The following is a 21,446-nucleotide window of genomic DNA, read 5'->3' on the forward strand; positions in this document are numbered from 1 at the left end:
TGATTGATGAAAATGAGTTTGAATATATGACTACTGCATTTCCAGTTATTCCGGTATTATATCTATTGCCCAAAGTACACAAGACTCTGATTAAACCTCCTGGCAGACCTATTGTGTCTGCCAGGGATTCTTTGTGTTCTAATGTGGCCATTTTTATAGATCATCACCTACAGCCAGTTGTAAAGGAGTCATATTCCTTTATACTGGATTCTCCCTCACTCATTCGGAGGTTACTTGCTTGGAATGAACTTGGCCCAGATGACCTACTTGTTACAATGGATGTTGACAGCTTGTACACTGTCATCCCTCATGATGGTGGTGTACAGGCAGTCAGATCCATGTTAAGTGAGTCATTGGCGTATGCGGGACCACCCATTGAGTTCCTATTGGAACTATTGAGGTTTTGTCTGGAAAAAAACTTTTTCAAATTTGAGGAGTTCTTCTTACAAATATCAGGAACTGCAATGGGTTCAAATATGGCTCCCGCATACGCCAATCTGTATATGTCTTGGTATGAGACTATGGTCATGCACATTCGCACAATTGATAAAATTAAACTGTACGTCAGATATATTGACGATGTGTTTTTGGTATGGCGAGGGTCAGAGGAATCCCTAGAACAGTGGGTTGACAGCTAAAATCAGCTTGAGTCAACTATTCGATTTAAGGTTGCCCATAACAGGGTGAGCATACCATTCCTAGATCTAAATATATCTGTTTATACAGAAGATGATTGTTACAAATTTTCTACCTCCTTGTATTCAAAACCGACGGATAGAAACTCATTGTTGCTATCCACAAGTTTTCACCCTGAACATCAAAAAAAGAGTGTGGTATCCTCTCAACTCACGCGGGTGGCCCGCAATAACACATTAAGAGAGACTAGAAAAATACAGGAGGATGAAATGATTATGAAATTGGAGCAACGAGGATATGCAAGAAATTTGATAACACAGGTACAAACCAACCTGGCCGGGGATGATCAAGTATCTTTGCTACAACCACATGATCCTACTGATAAGGTGGAAAACAATAGCGATATCATTAACTTTGTTACCACGTTCAACCCCGTGTCCAAGATATTGTCTGAGTCTGTCAAGAAGAACTGGGACATTATTAATACTGACAAATCACTACCATTCCTGCACACATCAGCCCCACGGATGGCTTATAAGAGAGCACCCAATTTGAAGGATTTACTTGTCCATAATGACCCTGTGAAGTGCTATGAAAAAAGTACTTGGCTGGATAACAGGAAAAAAGTTGGCTGCTATAGATGTGGGGATTGCACTACGTGCAATAGTATGTTAACAGGGATGTTCTTTCACCACCCACACACTGGGAGAAAATACAAGATTTTGCACAGATTGTCATGTATGAGTACGTATGTTGTATACATACTAATGTGTCCATGTTCGCTGGTCTATGTGGGGAAGACCTCAACTACATTTCGTGAGAGAATGGCCAATCATCGCCATGCGATTAGACAAGCGATAGACAAGAAAACATCTGATCAACCGGTCGCCAGACATTTTCTTCAAGCTGGGCACACAGCGGCTAGTTTAAGGACTATGCTTATTGATCATGTGCCCCCCTTACGTAGGGGAGGAGATAGGAACACGAAACTACTCCAAGTTGAGACCTCCTGGATTTATTGTTTAGACACAGTGGCTCCCAAGGGTCTGAATGTACAGATGGACTTTGGTGTCTTCCTTTAAGTGAAATGTCCATGATTTATCAGTCTAGGTCATCAACACCTAGGAAGATAGACTGGTCCAGAATATATGGGTTCACAAAGTCTCTGAAAGTATGGTGTTCAGTGTATTGCGGTAGCCATAACTAAGTTTCTTACTGCACTCCAATTGGCATAGAAGCTATATGTTTTATTGATAATTGTAGTATAACATACTTTATCTAGTAAATAGACATTTTGGAGATTATGGATAGGATAATTAAGGAGCAGTGATTAGCTTAGCAAACTGTACATAAAGATGCAAAGTATCTTATTTAAGATGCTATAAATATAAGGAACAAAGTCTGTTTTGAGAACTCAGGTAGTCATATTATTTTTATAGATTTTAATTTGGTATAGATAGTTGTTTTACACTTTAGAGTAGTTATACTTGTAATAGTTAGTCCGGTGTTATTGGAACTTCAGCCACCCGGACATGCGCATTAGCAGGAGTAACTATGCGTGGTTGGAACGCAAACGTCATTACGTGATTGAATATGCTAATTAGCCATGCGGTTGGCTAACTCCTGGACGCATGCGCGTGGTGGGGCGGCTTCTGATACACCGGAAGTGACAGGGATGCTTTACAGGTGTATATAGGTGAGTGGTTTGTGGTTAGTATTAGGAACCTTCTTTTGGGATAGATATGTTCTGATTACCCATTGAAAAAGATACCAATTGGTATCGAAACGTTTGGGAACTTTGTCATTTGATGCTGGATACCTAATAAAGGATTTTTGAATAAGACCGGAGAGTGAAGCGTTTTTCTACCTTGAGGGGTTGAACGGATATTGATATATATATATATATATATATATATATATATATATATATATATATATATATATATATAATAATATGTAGTAGTGCCCTCTGACACACTCACACACACACACCATATCCCCAGTACATTATACACAGTATTATAATAATATGTAGTAGTGCCCTGACACACTCTCTCTCACACACACACCATATCCCCAGTGCATTATACACAGATATATAATAATTTGTAGTAGTGCCCTCTGACAGACACACACACACACCATATCCCCAGTGAATTATACAGATATATAATAATATGTAGTAGTGTCCTCTGACACACTCACACACACCACATCCCCAATACATTATACACATATATATATAATAATATTTAGTATTGCCCTCTGACACACACACACACACCATATCCCCAGTGCATTATACACAGATATATAATAATATGTAGTAGCGCCCTCTGACACACACACACCATATCCCCAGTGCATTATACACAGATATATAATAATATGAAGTAGTGCCCTCTGACACACACACACACCATATGCCCAGTGCATTATACACAGATATATAATAATATGAAGTAGTGCCCTCTGACACACTCACACACACACACATACCATATCCCCAGTGCATTATATACAGATAAATAATAATATGTAGTAGTGCCCTCTGACACACACACACACACACTCACACACACACAATATCCCCAGTGCATTAGACAGAGATATATAATAATATGTAGTAGTGCCCTCTGACACACTCACACACACACACACATACCATATACCCAGTGCATTATATACAGACATATAATAATATGTAGTAGTGCCCTCTGACACACACCATATCCCCAGTGCATTATACATAGATATATAATAATATGTAGTAGTGCCCTCTGACACACTCACACACACATACAATATCCCCAGTGCATTAGACAGAGATATATAATAATATGTAGTAGTGCCCTCTGACACACACACATACCATATCCCCAGCCCCAGTGCATTATACACAGATATATAATAATATGTAGTATTTCCCTCTGACACACACACACACACACACCATATCCCCAGTGCATTATACACAGATATATAATAATATGTAGTAGTGCCCTCTGACACACACACACACACATATACCATTTCCCCAGTGCATTAGACACAGATATATAATAATATGTAGTAGTGCCCTCTGACACACACACACACACACTCACACACACACACAATATCCCCAGTGCATTAGACAGAGATATATAATAATATGTAGTAGTGCCCTCTGACACACACACACACACACACATACCATATCCCCAGCCCCAGTGCATTATACACAGATATATAATAATATGTAGTATTTCCCTCTGACACACACACACACACACACCATATCCCCAGTGCATTATACACAGATATATAATAATATGTAGTAGTGCCCTCTGACACACACACATACACATACCATATTCCCAGCCCCAGTGCATTATACACAGATATATAATAATATGTAGTATTTCCCTCTGACACACACACACCATATCCCCAGTGCATTATACACAGATATATAATAATATGTAGTAGTGCCCTCTGACACACACACACACATATACCATATCCCCAGTGCATTAGACACAGATATATAATAATATGTAGTAGTGCCCTCTGACACACACACACACTCACACACACACACACAATATCCCCAGTGCATTAGACAGAGATACTGTTTAAATGATTACTTTTGTTCAGTCTTTAAAACAGATGGTAAAGATAGTGAGATTCTATTAAGGGATGTTACTGTAAATAATAATGTGAGTAGTTCTTTTTACAGAGGAAGAGGTTTCAAGGGCTTTATCAAAAATAAAAGTTAATAAGGCTGTGGGTCCAGATAATATTCATCCAAGAGTTCTAAGAGAACTTCGATCCGTAATAGCTACTCCATTAGCTGATTTATTTAATCAGTCACTTCTAACAGGAGTTGTTCCAAAAGACTGGAAAATTGCCAATGTAGTCCCTCTTCATAAAAAGGGTAGTAGGGAAGATTCTGCTAACTATAGGCTAGTCAGTTTGACCTCAATTGCAGGGAAATTAATGGAGACTCTTTTAAAGGAAAGACTTGTATCTTTCATTCAGACAAACAACTTAGAAGACAAAGGACAGCATGGTTTCACTGCTGGAAGATCATGCCTGACTAATCTAATTGATTTATTTGACCATGTAACTAAAATAATAGACCAGGGAGGAGCCGTAGATGTTGTATATCTAGACTTTAGCAAAGCATTTGACACCGTCCCACACAACAAACTTATTCACAAAATGTATTGCCTTGGAATAGATGCTAAGATTGTTAAGTGGGTAGAATGCTGGCTTAAAGATAGACGACAGAGGGTTTCAATTAATGGAGTACATTCAAATGAGGCATCAGTTACTAGTGGTGTTCCCCAAGGGTCAGTTCTTGGGCCTGTTTTGTTTAACATGTTCATAAGTGATATTGGAAGTGGGCTTAAGGGGAAGGTTTGCTTGTTTGCTGATGATACAAAAATGTGTAACAGGGTAGATGTTCCAGGAGGAGTTGATCAAATGAACTGTGATATTAATAAACTAGAGGACTGGTCAAATAAATGGGATCTGAAATTTAATATTACCAAGAGCAAAATTATGCATACAGGATCCAAAAACCCAAAGGCCAATTATAGTCTCAATGGTACATTACTGACTGTAATTAAAGAAGAAAGGGATTTGGGAATTATTATTTCAGATGATTTAAAATTTGGTACACAATGCCGCAGTGCAGCCAGCAAGGCCAGTCAAATGCTTGGTTGCATTGGAAGAAGTTTTAGTAGCAGAAATAGCAAGGTTCTTATGCCACTTTACAGATCATTAGTTAGACCAAATATGGAATACTGTGTACAGTTCTGGAGACCATATCTTCAGACAGATATAAATAAACTAGAAGCTGTCCAAAGGAGGGCTACTAAAATGGTACATGGTCTAAAATATAAAACGTACAAAGAAAGACTCTATGATCTAAATATGTATAGTTTAGAGGATAGAAGGGAAAGAGGTGACATGATAGAAACATTCAAATATATGAAGGGACTTAATAAAATAGAATCTGAAAGCATTTTTCACAAAAAAATAAATGCCAAAACAAGGGGTCACAATCTAAAGTTAGAGGGTAGTAGATTCAGGAGAAATTTGAGGAAGCATTTTTTTACAGAAAGGGTGGTGGATTCATGGAATAAACTTCCATTTGAGGTGGTAAACACAAAGACTGTAAAGGAATTTAAAAATGCCTGGGACATGCATAAGGCTATCCTAAGGAAAAAGTAACATGTAATATGGGTAGACTTGATGGGCCTTTTTGGTTCTTATCTACCGTCAAATTCTATGTTTCTATGTTTCTATAATAATATGTAGTAGTGCCCTCTGACACACACACACACACACACACACACACACACACACACACACACATACACACACACATACCATATCCCCAGCCCCAGTGCATTATACACAGATATATAATAATATGTAGTATTTAGCTCTGACACACACACACACACACACCATATCCCCAGTGCATTATACACAGATATATAATAATATGTAGTAGTGCCCTCTGACACACTCACACATACCATATCCCCAGTGCATTAGACAGAGATATATAATAATATGTAGTAGTGCCCTCTGACACACTCACGCACACATACTATATCCCCAGCCCTAGTGAATTATACACAGATATATAATATGTAGTATTGCCCTCTGACACACACACACACACACCATATCCCCAGTGCATTATACACAGATATATAATAATATGTAGTAGTGCCCTCTGACACACTCTCACACACACACACATAACATATCCCCAGTGCATTAGACACAGATATATAATAACATGTAGCAGTGCCCTCTGACACTCAGACACTCACACACACACCATATCCCCAGTACATTATACACAGATATATAATATTATGTAGTAGTTCCCTCTGACACACACACACACACACACACACACACACACACACACACACACACACACACATCATATCCCCAGTGCATTATACACAGATATTGAGATCACTTAGGCTGTAAATTCATATTGTAGTGTATATATATATATTATACTTAGTAAGTGTAGCAGAGAGGCAGTAGGATCTGTAATATATTTTGGGTAGGCAGAGACAAGCAAGTAACTACTCTTGGTAATTGTAGCAGAAAGGCAATAGGATCTGTAATATCTTTTTGGTAAGCACAGACAAGCAAATAACTACTCTTGGTAATTGTAGCAGAGAGGTAGTAGGATCTGTAATATCTTTTGGGTAAGCAGAGACAAGCAAGTAACTACTCTTGGTAATTGTAATAATAACCCCTTTCCACCAAGAACTAGACGACACATAGCTTGGGAGTCAACAACAACTTTTTCTTTAACAGAAAAAACAAACAAACACTTTTTAAAAACAGTCTCCCCTACAAGGGGTTTCCCAACTGAAACAGCAGGGATTTTAAACAGTAACATACAGTTTAACATACATTTTAACTATTAGCCTAAATAACAATTCCTGCATAGTTCATAAGTGGCGAGGTTTGCCACAATGCTCCCCCAGAACCAAGCCAGCATACCCAGTCTGATCCCAACGGATTGGCTTGGGGAGGTCCGGAGGAGTGTTCACAGATCAAGGTTCAAGTTCAGTTTGTCTGGACAACCCGTCGGCATTGCTGTTTTGCTTCCCAGGTCGCTAATGGATTGTTAAGTCAAACGGCTGCAGCGCCAAACCCCAGCGCAACAGCCGGGTATTGTCTCCGGATACCCTGTTCAGCCACACCAACGGGTTGAGATCTGTGAGCAGGGAAAATTGTTGTCCATATAGATATGGCTGAAGTTTCTTGAGGGCCCACACCACAGCAAGGCATTCCTTTTCGATGGCGGCGTAGCTAACTTCTCGGGGTAACAGTTTCCTGCTTAGGTAGGCCACAGGATGCTCACTGCCATCAGCCCCGACTTGGCTCAGCACGGCTCCCAAGCCAAACATAGAAGCGTATGTATGGATGAGAAAGCGTTTAGTTGGATCCGGGGCAGCAAGGATAGGGGCATTTACAAGAGCGTTTTTCAGTTCTTGGAATGCTTGTTCACACTCTGGGCTCCAGGTAACAATCTTAGGAAGGTTTTTACGGGTGAGGTCGGTGAGGGGTTTGGCTAGGGTACTATAATTAGGTAAAAACTTCCTATAATAGCCTGCGGTACCTAGAAAGGCTAGCACTTGGGTCTTGGTACGGGGAGTGGGCAACTTGGCTACCGCCTCTACCTTGGCCGGTTCGGGCTTCTGCTGCCCGCTACCTACTCGGTGCCCTAGGTACTGGACCTCCGCCATCCCTATATGACATTTGCTAGGCTTAAGGGTTAATCCTGCCTCCCTAATGCGATCTAGGATCGCCCCTATATGGTTCAAATGCTCGTCCCAGGAGCTGCTAAATATAGCTATGTCGTCTAAATAGGTGCATGCGTACTCTTGGGACCCATCCAGTAGCCGATCTACCATTCGCTGGAAAGTAGCCGGAGCGTTCTTCATCCCGAATGGCATGACCTTGAATTGGTACAGGCCAAACGGGGTGACGAACGCTGATTTGGGGATGGCATCCTCGGCTAGTGGGATCTGCCAGTACCCCTTACACAGATCTATGGTGGTGAGGTACTGGCCTCGAGCCATTTTATCCAGGAGCTCATCTATCCGGGGCATAGGGAAGGCGTCAGAGACGGTTTTATCATTAAGTTTCTGGTAGTCTACGCAGAAGCAGGTCGTGCCGTCCCGCTTCGGTACTAGAACTACCGGCGAGGCCCAGGGGCTGTCGGAGTGCTCAATCACTCCTAACTATAGCATCTTGTCAATCTCCTTCCGCTTATGTTCTCTCACCGATTCTGGTATGTGGTAAGGAGGTTGACGCATGGGGAGGTGACCTGGGGTTTCTACCCTATGTGTGGCCAGTATATCCAGGCATGTTGGAGAACGTGTCTCTCTTTTCCTAGCTCTTTTCCTAGCTCTACTATTTGAGCTCGTTCCCGAGGACTTAACCGCTCACCCAATTGTACCTCTCCCAGACCTTCGTTCCGGTTCTTCATTCCTAGGAGGTCGGGAAGAGGTAACCTGTCTGCGTCGTCCACGGCAGGGGCGCAAACAGCATTCACCTCCTCTGCGCGTTCATGGTACGGCTTCAACATATTTACATGGAGCATGCGTCTACCGCCTGCTCCAGTACATGGGCCGATCACATAGGTGGTGTCACAGATTTGTTCCACTACCTTGTATGGGCCCTGCCATGAGGCCTGCAGTTTATCATTTTTGACCGGTTTTAAGATTAGCACCTTCTGCCCAGTCTGAAAACTGCGGTCCCTGGCGCCCCTATCATACCAACAGCGCTGACGGGTTTGAGCCGCCTGAAGGTTGGAGCGGACGGTCCGAGTCAGGGCCTCCAGGCGCTCCCTAAACTCCAGCACGTATGGTACGATAGGAGTACCGTCACTAGTGACTTCTCCCTCCCAATGCTCTCGGATTAAGTCTAGGGGACCCTGTACCCTCCTTCCGAATAATAATTCATAGGGAGAGAACCCCGTGGACTCCTGAGGTACCTCCCGGTAGGCAAAAAGCAAATGGGGTAGAAACCGCTCCCAGTTCTTCTGGGTATCCATGAACGTGCGGAGCATCTGTTTCAGTGTTCCATTAAACCGTTCACAGAGCCCATTAGACTGGGGGTGATTTACAATGGGTTTCATCCCACCGCTGCCACCAATTGTAGCAGAGAGGCAGAGAGGCAGTAGGATCTGTAATATATTTTGGGTAGGCAGAGACAAGCAAGTAACTACTCTTGGTAATTGTAGCAGAGAGGCAGTAGAATCTGTAATATCTTTTGGGTAAGCACAGACAAGCAAATAACTACTCTTGGTAATTGTAGCAGAGAGGTAGTAGGATCTGTAATATCTTTTGGGTAAGCAGAGACAAGCAAGTAACTACTCTTGGTAATTGTAATAATAACCCCTTTCCACCAAGAACTAGATGACACATAGCTTGGGAGTCAACAACAACTTTTTCTTTAACAGAAAAAACAAACAAACACTTTTTAAAAACAGTCTCCCCTACAAGGGGTTTCCCAACTGAAACAGCAGGGAGTTTAAACAGTAACATACAGTTTAACATACATTTTAACTATTAGCCTAAATAACAATTCCTGCATAGTTCATAAGTGGCGAGGTTTGCCACAGTAAGTATATTAAGTTATATAAAAGGTGCTCTCTGAGACCAGACCTCACGGTCACCTACCTGCCCTGCTGCCGGCCACCTGCTGAGTCCCAGCCTCAGTCCTCCTGACGTCCTCATCATCGCTGCTCTCTGACCCCCCGCCGCCAGCCTCATGCAATGCGAATGCCGGCCCCAATCCAGACCATGATGGAGGAGACTGTGAGATGATAATCATGGAGCCTAGCCTGGAGGACCGTCACTCAGGACTCAGGACCAAGCCACCCGGCCAGGCGGCAGCATCTTTCTGGCCTCGCCGCCTGCTCTAACCTGACACAGATACGTGACACACAGGCAGCCGCAGAAGTCAGCACTAGTAGTCTGTCTGTCTATATCGCCTTGCAGCCTCTGTGTGTCACGTGGACCCGGCATGTGGCATGAGTGTAGTGTAGCCGCTTGCAGGGTGTGTGTGTGACTGTCTATCACATACACTGACGTCACTCAGTGCTGACGTCACTCAGTGCGCTCAGACCCGGGCCGGAAGCAGTGCGCATGTGCAAACAGTGCAGCCAATCTGAATGGGGAGGAATGTTTTTAGATGGCGGCGCGGTGGCAATGAATCCTTCCTGATTCTCAGCCAGAGAGAGAGAGAGAGAGACTGAAGTTGATGATTTGTGCTGCACTGCAGTAGTACAAATAAACATATATATACATTATAATATAACATTTATGAGATTTATTTATGAAATATTTTACAAAACAAAAAAAGTTCTCTAAAAAATGTTTTCTGTGCCGTGAGGTCACAGTGGGCGGGGCTAAACTACCTTGCGGCCTTCCGGGCAAATGCCCGGTATGCCCGACGGCCAGTCCGGGCCTGGATAAGAGAGTGGATTAAAATATTAGTTGTGTCTTGTGTAAGGAAATGTCTAATTTTAGAGAGGTTTTTAAGGGGGAAGCCGCAGATGGTACCATAAATATTACTTTCCTTATCGTGCAGAAAATAGCTTTTCCTCTTTTTAATTTAAGAGACACATTAATTAATAACATCAATGAACCTTATTTCTGTGTTTTAATACTGTAATAGTGCCAAACATTAAATTCCAGAAAACATAAAACAAATATCTGACTTATATATTTACTTCCTTTACATATCTGATATGAAATCAAGTGATACACAGGATTTTAATGTTTGCTTATCTAAATGAACAATAATAGTTGTGCTACAATTGAGGTTGAGAAACACTGATGTACGTAATGATTAGAAAATAGCAACACATTTTAAGACCTAATATAAGATTATTTAAGAGCAGGACTTACCCACACAAGTTGTTCCCTTATTATCAGCTGCATAACCAGGGTTACAGGAGCACGTGAATGAGCCAGGGGTGTTCTTACATTGTCCATTTCCACACTGTCCTGGCCTCATTGTGCATTCATCAATATCTGCATAAACAGATGTGAATGTTACACCTCATATTAGTCACAATAAAATATTAATGATGAGATCTAACATAATTATATCAGAGTCCGGTAATTTCTCCATTACCTATAAGTAAGAGACAGAATTATTATATAGAAGATTAGCAAATCTAGGCAAGTGTCTCGGCTTATTTATACCCAGAAGAACTCTGTATACATTGTTACAAACATGTTGTTAGCCACAGTGACATTTTTTCATAATTTAAAACAACACAATTTTTTTTTTCTTTTTAATATTTGTCATACTGTTTAAGTTCATTGGTTATACTATACTCATGTGTTGGTTTATACAGACATGTTTGCTACTATCCAGTTTGTCATACACATAGCTGAGATTATATTATTTGTTTTGTGTCACTTTGGGATAATGGAAGTGAATTTGGACTTGTAACAATAGTATTTCATGTTTATTGTATTGTCTTATTTGTTAGTTGGTGTGTATGGGGTTGTTAGGCAACCATTTTGGTGGTTGATGCTGTTCAGGGGAGGGGCTTATTGTTTTATGTGTCACAGTTTGCTATATAGTTTTGCTCTGAGGAGGGGTCAGATACTGTGAAACGTTACTACAATAAACACGTGCAGAGTGTTCTTATTTTCTTCTGTGTTATGTAGATTATTATTAGAAAACAAAAAAACTAATTTAAAACCTAATATAAGATTATTTGAGTAGCAGGACTTACCATTACAACCTCTGGCCTCCAACATCACTACCACTAAATAAACCTATTAACACCTAAACCGCCAGCCCCCACATCGCAACAACCTAAATTAAACTATATTAACCCCTAAACCTAACCCTAACACTACCCCCCCCCCCCAACTTTAACATAATTAAAATACAGCTAAAGTTATAATTATTAACTAAATACTTACCTGTGAAATAAAACCTAAGCTAGCTATAGTTATATTGTAGCTAGCTTAGGTTTTATTTTTATTTCACAGGCAAGTTTGTATTTATTTTAACTTGGTAGACTAGTTAGTAAATAGCTATTAACTACCTAGCTAAAATAAATACAAACTTACCTTGAAATAAAACCTAAGCTGCCCTACACTAAAACCTAACATTACAAAAATAAAAAAACTACCATTACATAAAAAAACAAACACTAACATTACAAAAAATAACAAACAAAATTATACAAAATAATAAAATGTATTTCTATTCTAATACCCTTTAAAAAAAATAAAAAACCCACCCCAAAATAAAAAAAATCATTAATCTGTAATAAACTACCAAGGGCCCTTAAAAGGGCCATTATGTGGGACCTTAAAAGGGCCTTTTGTAGGGCATTGCCCTAAAGATAATAGCTCTTTTCCTACAAAAGAAAAACAAACTCCCCCTAACAGTATACAAACCCCCACCCCCAAACCCACAAAATAAAAATAAATTAATACCTAATCTATCCATTGCCCTGAAAAGGGCATATGTATGGGCATTGCCCTTAAAAGGGAATTCAGCTCTTTTTTTTTTTTTTGGTTTTTAAAGCTTTATTGGTAATAAAATTGAAGATACAAATGAGTTCCCAAACGCAGTGGGAAGTATAAACCTGTCATGTAAATGTCATGATACAATAAGAGAACAAAAAAAGAAAAGCAGACTTGTAGCAGGTAACTCTTACATTATATCAAATGATACCTTGAGGAACACGGGTAAACTTAGAAGAAGGAGGGATGTCAGGTATGGTATCAGCAGGATAAGAAGATAAAGCAGGAGAAGAAGGGAGGAATAAAAGGAAGGGGAGGGAAGAAGAAAAGAAAGGAAGAGAAAAGAAAAGGAAGGCATGCTCTTGTATAAGCAATATGTTAGAAAGGAGAGTTTGAAGGATCCACCTACAAATCTGACCTAGGGAGCCAATTGGGCTTAAATATTTTAGTCCAGTCCTCCCAAATCATCTCAAAGAGGTCTATTTTATCTAGAGTATAGAACACGTTTCTTTCCATGGCATTTATATAGGCCATGATTTCTGAGACAGAGGGCCAGCTCTGGGGATTCTGGTTTTTCCAGGCTCTAGTTATCGCCAGTCAGGTGTCCGAAAAAAGATACACACACATGAAGCTCTGGTGCTTAGGGAGGGAGTGTAGGCCTATATGTAATAAAGCTGTTTCTGGGGATTTCGGGACATGTATATTTAATCTAGTTAAAAGGGTGTACACTCTGTGCCATAGAGGTTTAAGCTTGGGGCAGGCCCACCATATGTGGAGGGAATCTCCTGGTTTTCCGCAAAGTCTCCAATACTGGGGTGTGGGAATCAGGTTAAATTTAAACAGTCTCATCGGGGTGAAATACCAGTGAGAGAGCAATTTGTAATATGATTCAAAAAGGGTTGTGCAATGTATGGCTTTTGTTGTGAGATCAAAGGCCCTAGACCAAAGGAGCTGAGGGAAATGTACATGTAAAATGCCTTCCCATTTTTTGATATGTGATGCGTTATCATCCGGGGTTGCCCCCTCCACAAGCCAGTAGAAATGGGTTACGGGTTTACAGATTTTACCCCCTTTTTTCCACAATGTTTCCCAGATGGTCAGGGGGCGGGGAAGAGACGGGGCAAATCCCCAGGATCTCAGTATGCTTTTAATCCGGGTATATTCAAAGCATAGCTTGGGAGGAACGACCTGAGATCCTGTGAGTTGGGGCAGGGACAAGTATGTGTCTGGGGAGTGGGGTGAAATTAGGTCAGAGACCATAGAGAGGCCCAAGTTGGACCAAGCGTTAGGGTACGAGTCAGGCAGGCATAACAGCAGACCAGCAAGAGAGTGAATAGGTGAGGGATGAGGGGATACCCCCGAGTAGTGTCTCAATTTATACCAGGAATTTAGGCATTCTTTTATTATAAAGTTCTCAATATTGAGAGTGCGTCTACAGTGCGGGGGGATCCAAATTAAGTCGCATAAGTGAATATGGTTAGGTAGAGATGCCTGCTCGAGGGCACGCCACCTGCTCAAACAAGTTTTATTACCCCAGTGTGAGATATGGGACAGCATAGCCGCTTCATAATAACGAATAACAGAGGGAGAGGCAACTCCCCCGAACGATTTTGGGTATTGAAGCAATTTATGGGTAACTCTGGCTGGTTTGCCTTGCCAAATATATTTGGTGAGGCCACTTTGAAACTGTAACAGCAAGCATCGTGTGAGTCATATGGGCAAGCACCAAAATAGATAAGTTAATCTTGGTAAAAACGACATCTTAAGGGCTGCGATCCTACCCAACCACGAGATTGACTTATAATCCCATTTAGAAGTTAAGGATCTCAATTCAGCCAGAAGGGGGACATAATTGTCTCGGATGTTTGATGTTGTCAATTTTATGGTGAAACCCATAAGTTTGCATTAAGGCCTGGGTATAGTCTGTGGGGAAGCCCTTAGTATAGACCTCAGTCTTCGAGGTGTTGAGTTTATAGAATGACATATCTCCAAATCGTTTCAACAAAGATAAGAGGGCTGGGATAGTGGTTTGAGGGGCATATGTAAATATTGTGATGTCATCAGCAAAGAGAGCAATTTTATGGGTGGTACCGTGAAGAGTGATCCCCGAAATAGAGGGGTCTTGACGCGTAAGCTCAGCTAGGGGTTCTATGGTGAGGGCAAAAAGCAGGGGGGGCAGGGGGCACCCCTGTCGTGTCCCATTGGTCAGAGGGAAGGAGTCAGAACAGAATCCCAAGCCCCTAACCTTAGCCGACGGGCACGAGTATAAGGCCCTTATGGAGGATAGTGTCTCTACCGGGAACTTGAAGGCATCTAGAACCTCCCACAGATACTCCCAGCAAAACCGATCGAACATCTTCTCGGCATCTAGGGAAACCACCAAAAAAGGCTTCCCTAGTCTAGTAGCTTCCATCACAATATTAAGTAGGCGTCTCGTGTTATCTGGGCCTTCTCGATTATGGATAAAATCCACTTGGTCCGCGTTGATTAAGCTAGGAAGAAGAGTCGCCAGACGATTCGCTAGGATCTTAGAATATATTTTGATGTGGGTATTTATAAGAGAAATAGGTCGATAGCTGGGGCATAGAGAGGGGTCCTTTCCAGTCTTAGGTATAGTGATAATAGTGGCTTTGAGGAACTCCTTTTTAAAAGAGCCTCGGGAGCCAGAGTATTGGAAAAAGAGGTGGAGAATGGGAATAAGGTCCTTTTTGTAAGCTTTGTAAAATGAAGCGGGGAAACCGTCGGGGCCGGGGGCCTTAAGCGGTTTAAGAGAATTGACTACCCGTGTAATTTCGAGCATAGATATTGGTGCTCTAAGGGAGTCCTGTTGTTCATCTGTCAAGGTAAGGAGCTTAAGGCTTTTAAGGACCTGCTGAATATTAGAAGGTGAGGTAGTAGTGGGGGATTCTGAGTTCTGGATGTTGTATAACTCCTCATAGTAAGAGGCAAACATAGACCCTATTTGTTTAGGTAATGTGGAGGATCGGCCATTATGCTTCAGGATTTGTATACGGGAGGCACTCTCTCTATGCCTGAGCCTATTTGCCAGCATGGTATCTGCCTTATTCCCTTTATGGTAAAATAGTTGTCTAAGTTTCAACAATTGCTGTTGTGTCCGTTTTAATTCTAAGGTGCAAATGTGAGCTTTCAGATCCTTTATGGCAGTGGACTGCGCTGGGGAAGGGGAGAGTCGGTTGAGTGTCATCCGCTACTGCTGGAGTATCATTTAAAGCGATTAGTTCCCTAAGGTCTTTTTCTAGTTCTTGTCGGAAGGGGATATCAGATAAAATAGTATGTGGCATAGACCACGCTGGTGGATATGAGGAAGTAAGGGAGTTGTAAACTGTAAGTGACACTTGGTCATGGTCAGACCATGCGCATGAATGGATATTAGTATCCTTGACTTGGTCTAGGGTCTGAGATTGGCTAAAAATGTAGTCTAATCTAGTGTAGGTTAGATGAGGGGGAGAGAAATGCGTGTAGTCCCTATCCATTGTATGAAAAGCGCACCAAATGTCGAAATATCCAAATGCAAACATAAGGGACCTGAATTTGAATGAAAGAGTATCTAATCTATGGTCTTTAGGATTTGGTTTATTAGTTTTTTTATCTAATAGGGGATCCCAGACAAGGTTAAAGTCCCCACCCATAATGACTCTACCTTGCTTATATTTATCAACCGTCTTTAATATTTTGCGTAAGCATTTACATTTACCTGAATTAGGGAGGTAAACCGAGACTAACATGTACATGCATTGATTGAGTCTACAGTTAAGAATAATGTATCTAGCTTGGGGATCTACTTCTTGAAAAGTGATTTTGCACACCAGGCGCTTGTGTATAAGGATATCAACACCTCTAGCTTTAGTAGTAAAGGGGGCAAGGATTAAGGTAGTGTAATGTTTAGAGAAAAGTGTGGGAATATCACCAACATTCCAGTGTGTCTCCTGTAGAAAGACAATATCTGGGTTTGATTGTTTGAGTGATCTGAGGAAGACACTGCGCTTACCAGGCGAATTTAACCCTCTCCCATTATTCGTGAGAAGCTTCAAGGTGTCCCTGTTAGCCATTTGAGTGATGTGGAGAGCATCCTAGTGCCAAGAGCCTGAGAAGAGGAGTAGGGAGAGAGGGGAAGAAAAAGGATTAAGTGCATAGAAATAGGAATGTAAGTTTTACATAATGAATGAATATTTGTTGTGGTGGAATTAGTCCACCAGGATGAGCCCAACATAGGGGCTAAGTGGGCGGGGGGGATTACCGGAGTCTCACAGTGAGACCGGGGCGGTTTGACCCAAAAATTTAAATAACAGCAATAAACATTTGAATAATACAAAAAACAGTATTTAACTGAAGAATAAAATAAACAAAAAACTTAACTTCTGTTACCCTGTAACAATAGTATAATGCTATGACTGGACAACCAGAACTAAGAGCAACAGTAATGACAGAAATAAAATGAGAAAGCTACTCATCTTGCGAATGAAGGCCCATATCGAGGAATCACAGAATCCATATGTGTGGACATTTAGGGGACCGCCTCCTGTGGGGGGGGGGTCAGGTGTTTTTGCCGTTTGGGCCTCTGCTCTTTGACTTGCCACTCAGGGGCCGAGGCCCTGAGCCTTGACTGTGAAGATGGTGGTTGAAGGTTGCTCGCAGGTGGGCGCAGGCCCCTGGTTTCAAGTAGTGTGAAGCCTTGATTGAGGTTAGCCACCGTATGTGAGTGATTGTCCTTTGTGATGAGAATTTTAGTTGGAAAGCCCCATCTGTATTTTATATTCTCACGTCTAAGGACCTCTGTAACTGGGGAGAGCAGTCTCCTTTGTTGAAGAGTGTGTTGAGACAAGTCCTGTAGCAATTGGATGTTCTTGAACTTTTCAGGTAAGGAAGGCTTACGAAAGGCTGTCTGCAAAATCTGATCTTTAAGACTGTAGCTGTGGAAACATACAACTATATCCCTGGGTTTGTCAGATGAGAGCGCTCTGGGTCTGAGCGCTATGTGACAACGCTCAAGAGTGATAGAAGTCATAGTGAATGTTCCCAGAAGTTCCTTAAATAACTCTGAAAGAAAGTTCTGTAATTCACTTGGTGAGACATCTTCTGGAATACCTCTAAAGCGAATGTTGCTGTGTCGCGATCTGTCCTCCAAATCAGCTAATTTGTATTCCAGTTGTGTTATCTGATCTGCCAAAGATTCAGAGTATGCCAGGAGATTAGTATGGTCAGTGGTTAGGTCATCCTGTTTGCGTTCCAAGGCATCAACCCGTTCCCCAATCTCAGAAATGTCCTTCCGGAGCTCAGCCGAGCTGCGATGAATCTCTTGGGTAATTGAAAGGGTTTGGGCAGCCAACAATTTCTGCATAGATGTCTCCATGATATATTTGGAAGAGTTCACACAGGAATTGACACTAGATTGGTTTGACTGAATAATCACTTTTGTCAAGCTTGTTTTTTTGTTGAAAAACAAGCTTGACAAAAGTGATTATTCAGTCACCGGACTTTTGTTGCAACCTGATACCACCAAGCCACACCTAAACTAAGGATTTCAAGAGAGTCTGTGTAAGCGGATCTTCCTTTGGAAAAATAGCCGACAGCCTGGTAGTCCCCTTGGCTTTTGGGAAACAGCTGATCATCCAGCAGGGAGCTAGCCGAACGGATCTGAAGCTTCGGCGTGCCTGTTATTGCACTTTCTGTGCATGTCCACTTGTGAGTAAAGGTCCACAGTCTATTGTATTTGGTCATACAGTGTCCAGGTTTCTCTGCACCTTTTTTATTTTTTATTTCAGGATCATATATCAGGAGTGTAAACCTATCACCTGAATGGTATGAGTGTTTCTGGTTCCTGAGCGGATTAGCCAGGGGAGAGTCAGCCGAGCGGCTCTAACGCATCGGCCTGCACATTATTGCACTGCATGTGCAACTATATTTGTGAGTACCGATACACCTACAATTACTGAGGATATCTTATTGGTCTAGGATTATCTGCACCAAGAGCGCTTCTCTTTTTGTCTCTTAGGACGTGCTTTATTCTATCTACTGTTTTGTGGAGAGAGCGGCTATATCTATTGGCTTATTTGATGTGCAAACATTAAGAAGATCATCCCATTGGGCAGAATGCCCTGTTGGACATATATCACATTAGGAACTGCACTTAAGGACTGTTTTTTATCTAAGTATATTATATTTTATTGTCGATTATAAGTCTTATTTCCTGCTATTTTTAAATATTCTTTACAATATCTTATATAATGGCCTTTGATATATATCAATATATAGATCTTTAATAAGCTAGGAAGAAGAGTCGCCAGACGATTCCCTAGGATCTTAGAATATATTTTGATGTGGGTATTTATAAGAGAAATAGGTCGATAGCTGGGGCATAGAGAGGGGTCCTTTCCAGTCTTAGGTATAGTGATAATAGTGGCTTTGAGGAACTCCTTTTTAAAAGAGCCTCGGGAGCCAGAGTATTGGAAAAAGAGGTGGAGAATGGGAATAAGGTCCTTTTTGTAAGCTTTGTAAAATGAAGCGGGGAAACCGTCGGGGCCGGGGGCCTTAAGCGGTTTAAGAGAATTGACTACCCGTGTAATTTCGAGCATAGATATTGGTGCTCTAAGGGAGTCCTGTTGTTCATCTGTCAAGGTAAGGAGCTTAAGGCTTTTAAGGACCTGCTGAATATTAGAAGGTGAGGTAGTAGTGGGGGATTCTGAGTTCTGGATGTTGTATAACTCCTCATAGTAAGAGGCAAACATAGACCCTATTTGTTTAGGTAATGTGGAGGATCGGCCATTATGCTTCAGGATTTGTATACGGGAGGCACTCTCTCTATGCCTGAGCCTATTTGCCAGCATGGTATCTGCCTTATTCCCTTTATGGTAAAATAGTTGTCTAAGTTTCAACAATTGCTGTTGTGTCCGTTTTAATTCTAAGGTGCAAATGTGAGCTTTCAGATCCTTTATGGCAGTGGACTGCGCTGGGGAAGGGGAGAGTCGGTTGAGTGTCATCCGCTACTGCTGGAGTATCATTTAAAGCGATTAGTTCCCTAAGGTCTTTTTCTAGTTCTTGTCGGAAGGGGATATCAGATAAAATAGTATGTGGCATAGACCACGCTGGTGGATATGAGGAAGTAAGGGAGTTGTAAACTGTAAGTGACACTTGGTCATGGTCAGACCATGCGCATGAATGGATATTAGTATCCTTGACTTGGTCTAGGGTCTGAGATTGGCTAAAAATGTAGTCTAATCTAGTGTAGGTTAGATGAGGGGGAGAGAAATGCGTGTAGTCCCTATCCATTGTATGAAAAGCGCACCAAATGTCAAAATATCCAAATGCAAACATAAGGGACCTGAATTTGAATGAAAGAGTATCTAATCTATGGTCTTTAGGATTTGGTTTATTAGTATTTTTATCTAATAGGGGATCCCAGACAAGGTTAAAGTCCCCACCCATAATGACTCTACCTTGCTTATATTTATCAACCGTCTTTAATATTTTGCGTAAGCATTTACATTTACCTGAATTAGGGAGGTAAACCGAGACTAACATGTACATGCATTGATTGAGTCTACAGTTAAGAATAATGTATCTAGCTTGGGGATCTACTTCTTGAAAAGTGATTTTGCACACCAGGCGCTTGTGTATAAGGATATCAACACCTCTAGCTTTAGTAGTAAAGGGGGCAAGGATTAAGGTAGTGTAATGTTTAGAGAAAAGTGTGGGAATATCACCAACATTCCAGTGTGTCTCCTGTAGAAAGACAACATCTGGGTTTGATTGTTTGAGTGATCTGAGGAAGACACTGCGCTTACCAGGCGAATTTAACCCTCTCCCATTATGTGTGAGAAGCTTCAAGGTGTCCCTGTTAGCCATTTGAGTGATGTGGAGAGCATCCTAGTGCCAAGAGCCTGAGAAGAGGAGTAGGGAGAGAGGGGAAGAAAAAGGATTAAGTGCATAGAAATAGGAATGTAAGTTTTACATAATGAATGAATATTTTTTGTGGTGGAATTAGTCCACCAGGATGAGCCCAACATAGGGGCTAAGTGGGGGGGGGGGGGATTACCGGAGTCTCACAGTGAGACCGGGGCGGTTTGACCCAAAAATTTAAATAACATCAATAAACATTTGAATAATACAAAAAACAGTATTTAACTGAAGAATAAAATAAACAAAAAACTTAACTTCTGTTACCCTGTAACAATAGTATAATGCTATGACTGGACAACCAGAACTAAGAGCAACAGTAATGACAGAAATAAAATGAGAAAGCTACTCATCTTGCGAATGAAGGCCCATATCGAGGAATCACAGAATCCATATGTGTGGACATTTAGGGGACCGCCTCCTGTGGGGGGGGGTCAGGTGTTTTTGCCGTTTGGGCCTCTGCTCTTTGACTTGCCACTCAGGGGCCGAGGCCCTGAGCCTTGACTGTGAAGATGGTGGTTGAAGGTTGCTCGCAGGTGGGCGCAGGCCCCTGGTTTCAAGTAGTGTGAAGCCTTGATTGAGGTTAGCCACCGTATGTGAGTGATTGTCCTTTGTGATGAGAATTTTAGTTGGAAAGCCCCATCTGTATTTTATATTCTCACGTCTAAGGACCTCTGTAACTGGGGAGAGCAGTCTCCTTTGTTGAAGAGTGTGTTGAGACAAGTCCTGTAGCAATTGGATGTTCTTGAACTTTTCAGGTAAGGAAGGCTTACGAAAGGCTGTCTGCAAAATCTGATCTTTAAGACTGTAGCTGTGGAAACATACAACTATATCCCTGGGTTTGTCAGATGAGAG

The 21,446-nt window shown here is 41.6% G+C and overlaps 1 protein-coding gene across 1 annotated transcript in view; it reads right to left on the bottom strand.

Annotated features, from left to right (window-relative positions):
- Positions 1-21,446, bottom strand: part of LOC128646844 (latent-transforming growth factor beta-binding protein 4) — a 245,605-nt gene that overhangs the window by 101,625 nt on the left and 122,534 nt on the right. Inside the window, exon 5 of the mRNA XM_053699644.1 lies at positions 11,091-11,216. Coding sequence (XP_053555619.1) covers positions 11,091-11,216 — 126 coding nt within the window. The remainder of the gene's footprint in view (positions 1-11,090; positions 11,217-21,446) is intronic.

This window comes from Bombina bombina, chromosome 2 (assembly GCF_027579735.1).
Source record: "Bombina bombina isolate aBomBom1 chromosome 2, aBomBom1.pri, whole genome shotgun sequence".
NCBI lineage: Eukaryota > Metazoa > Chordata > Amphibia > Anura > Bombinatoridae > Bombina > Bombina bombina.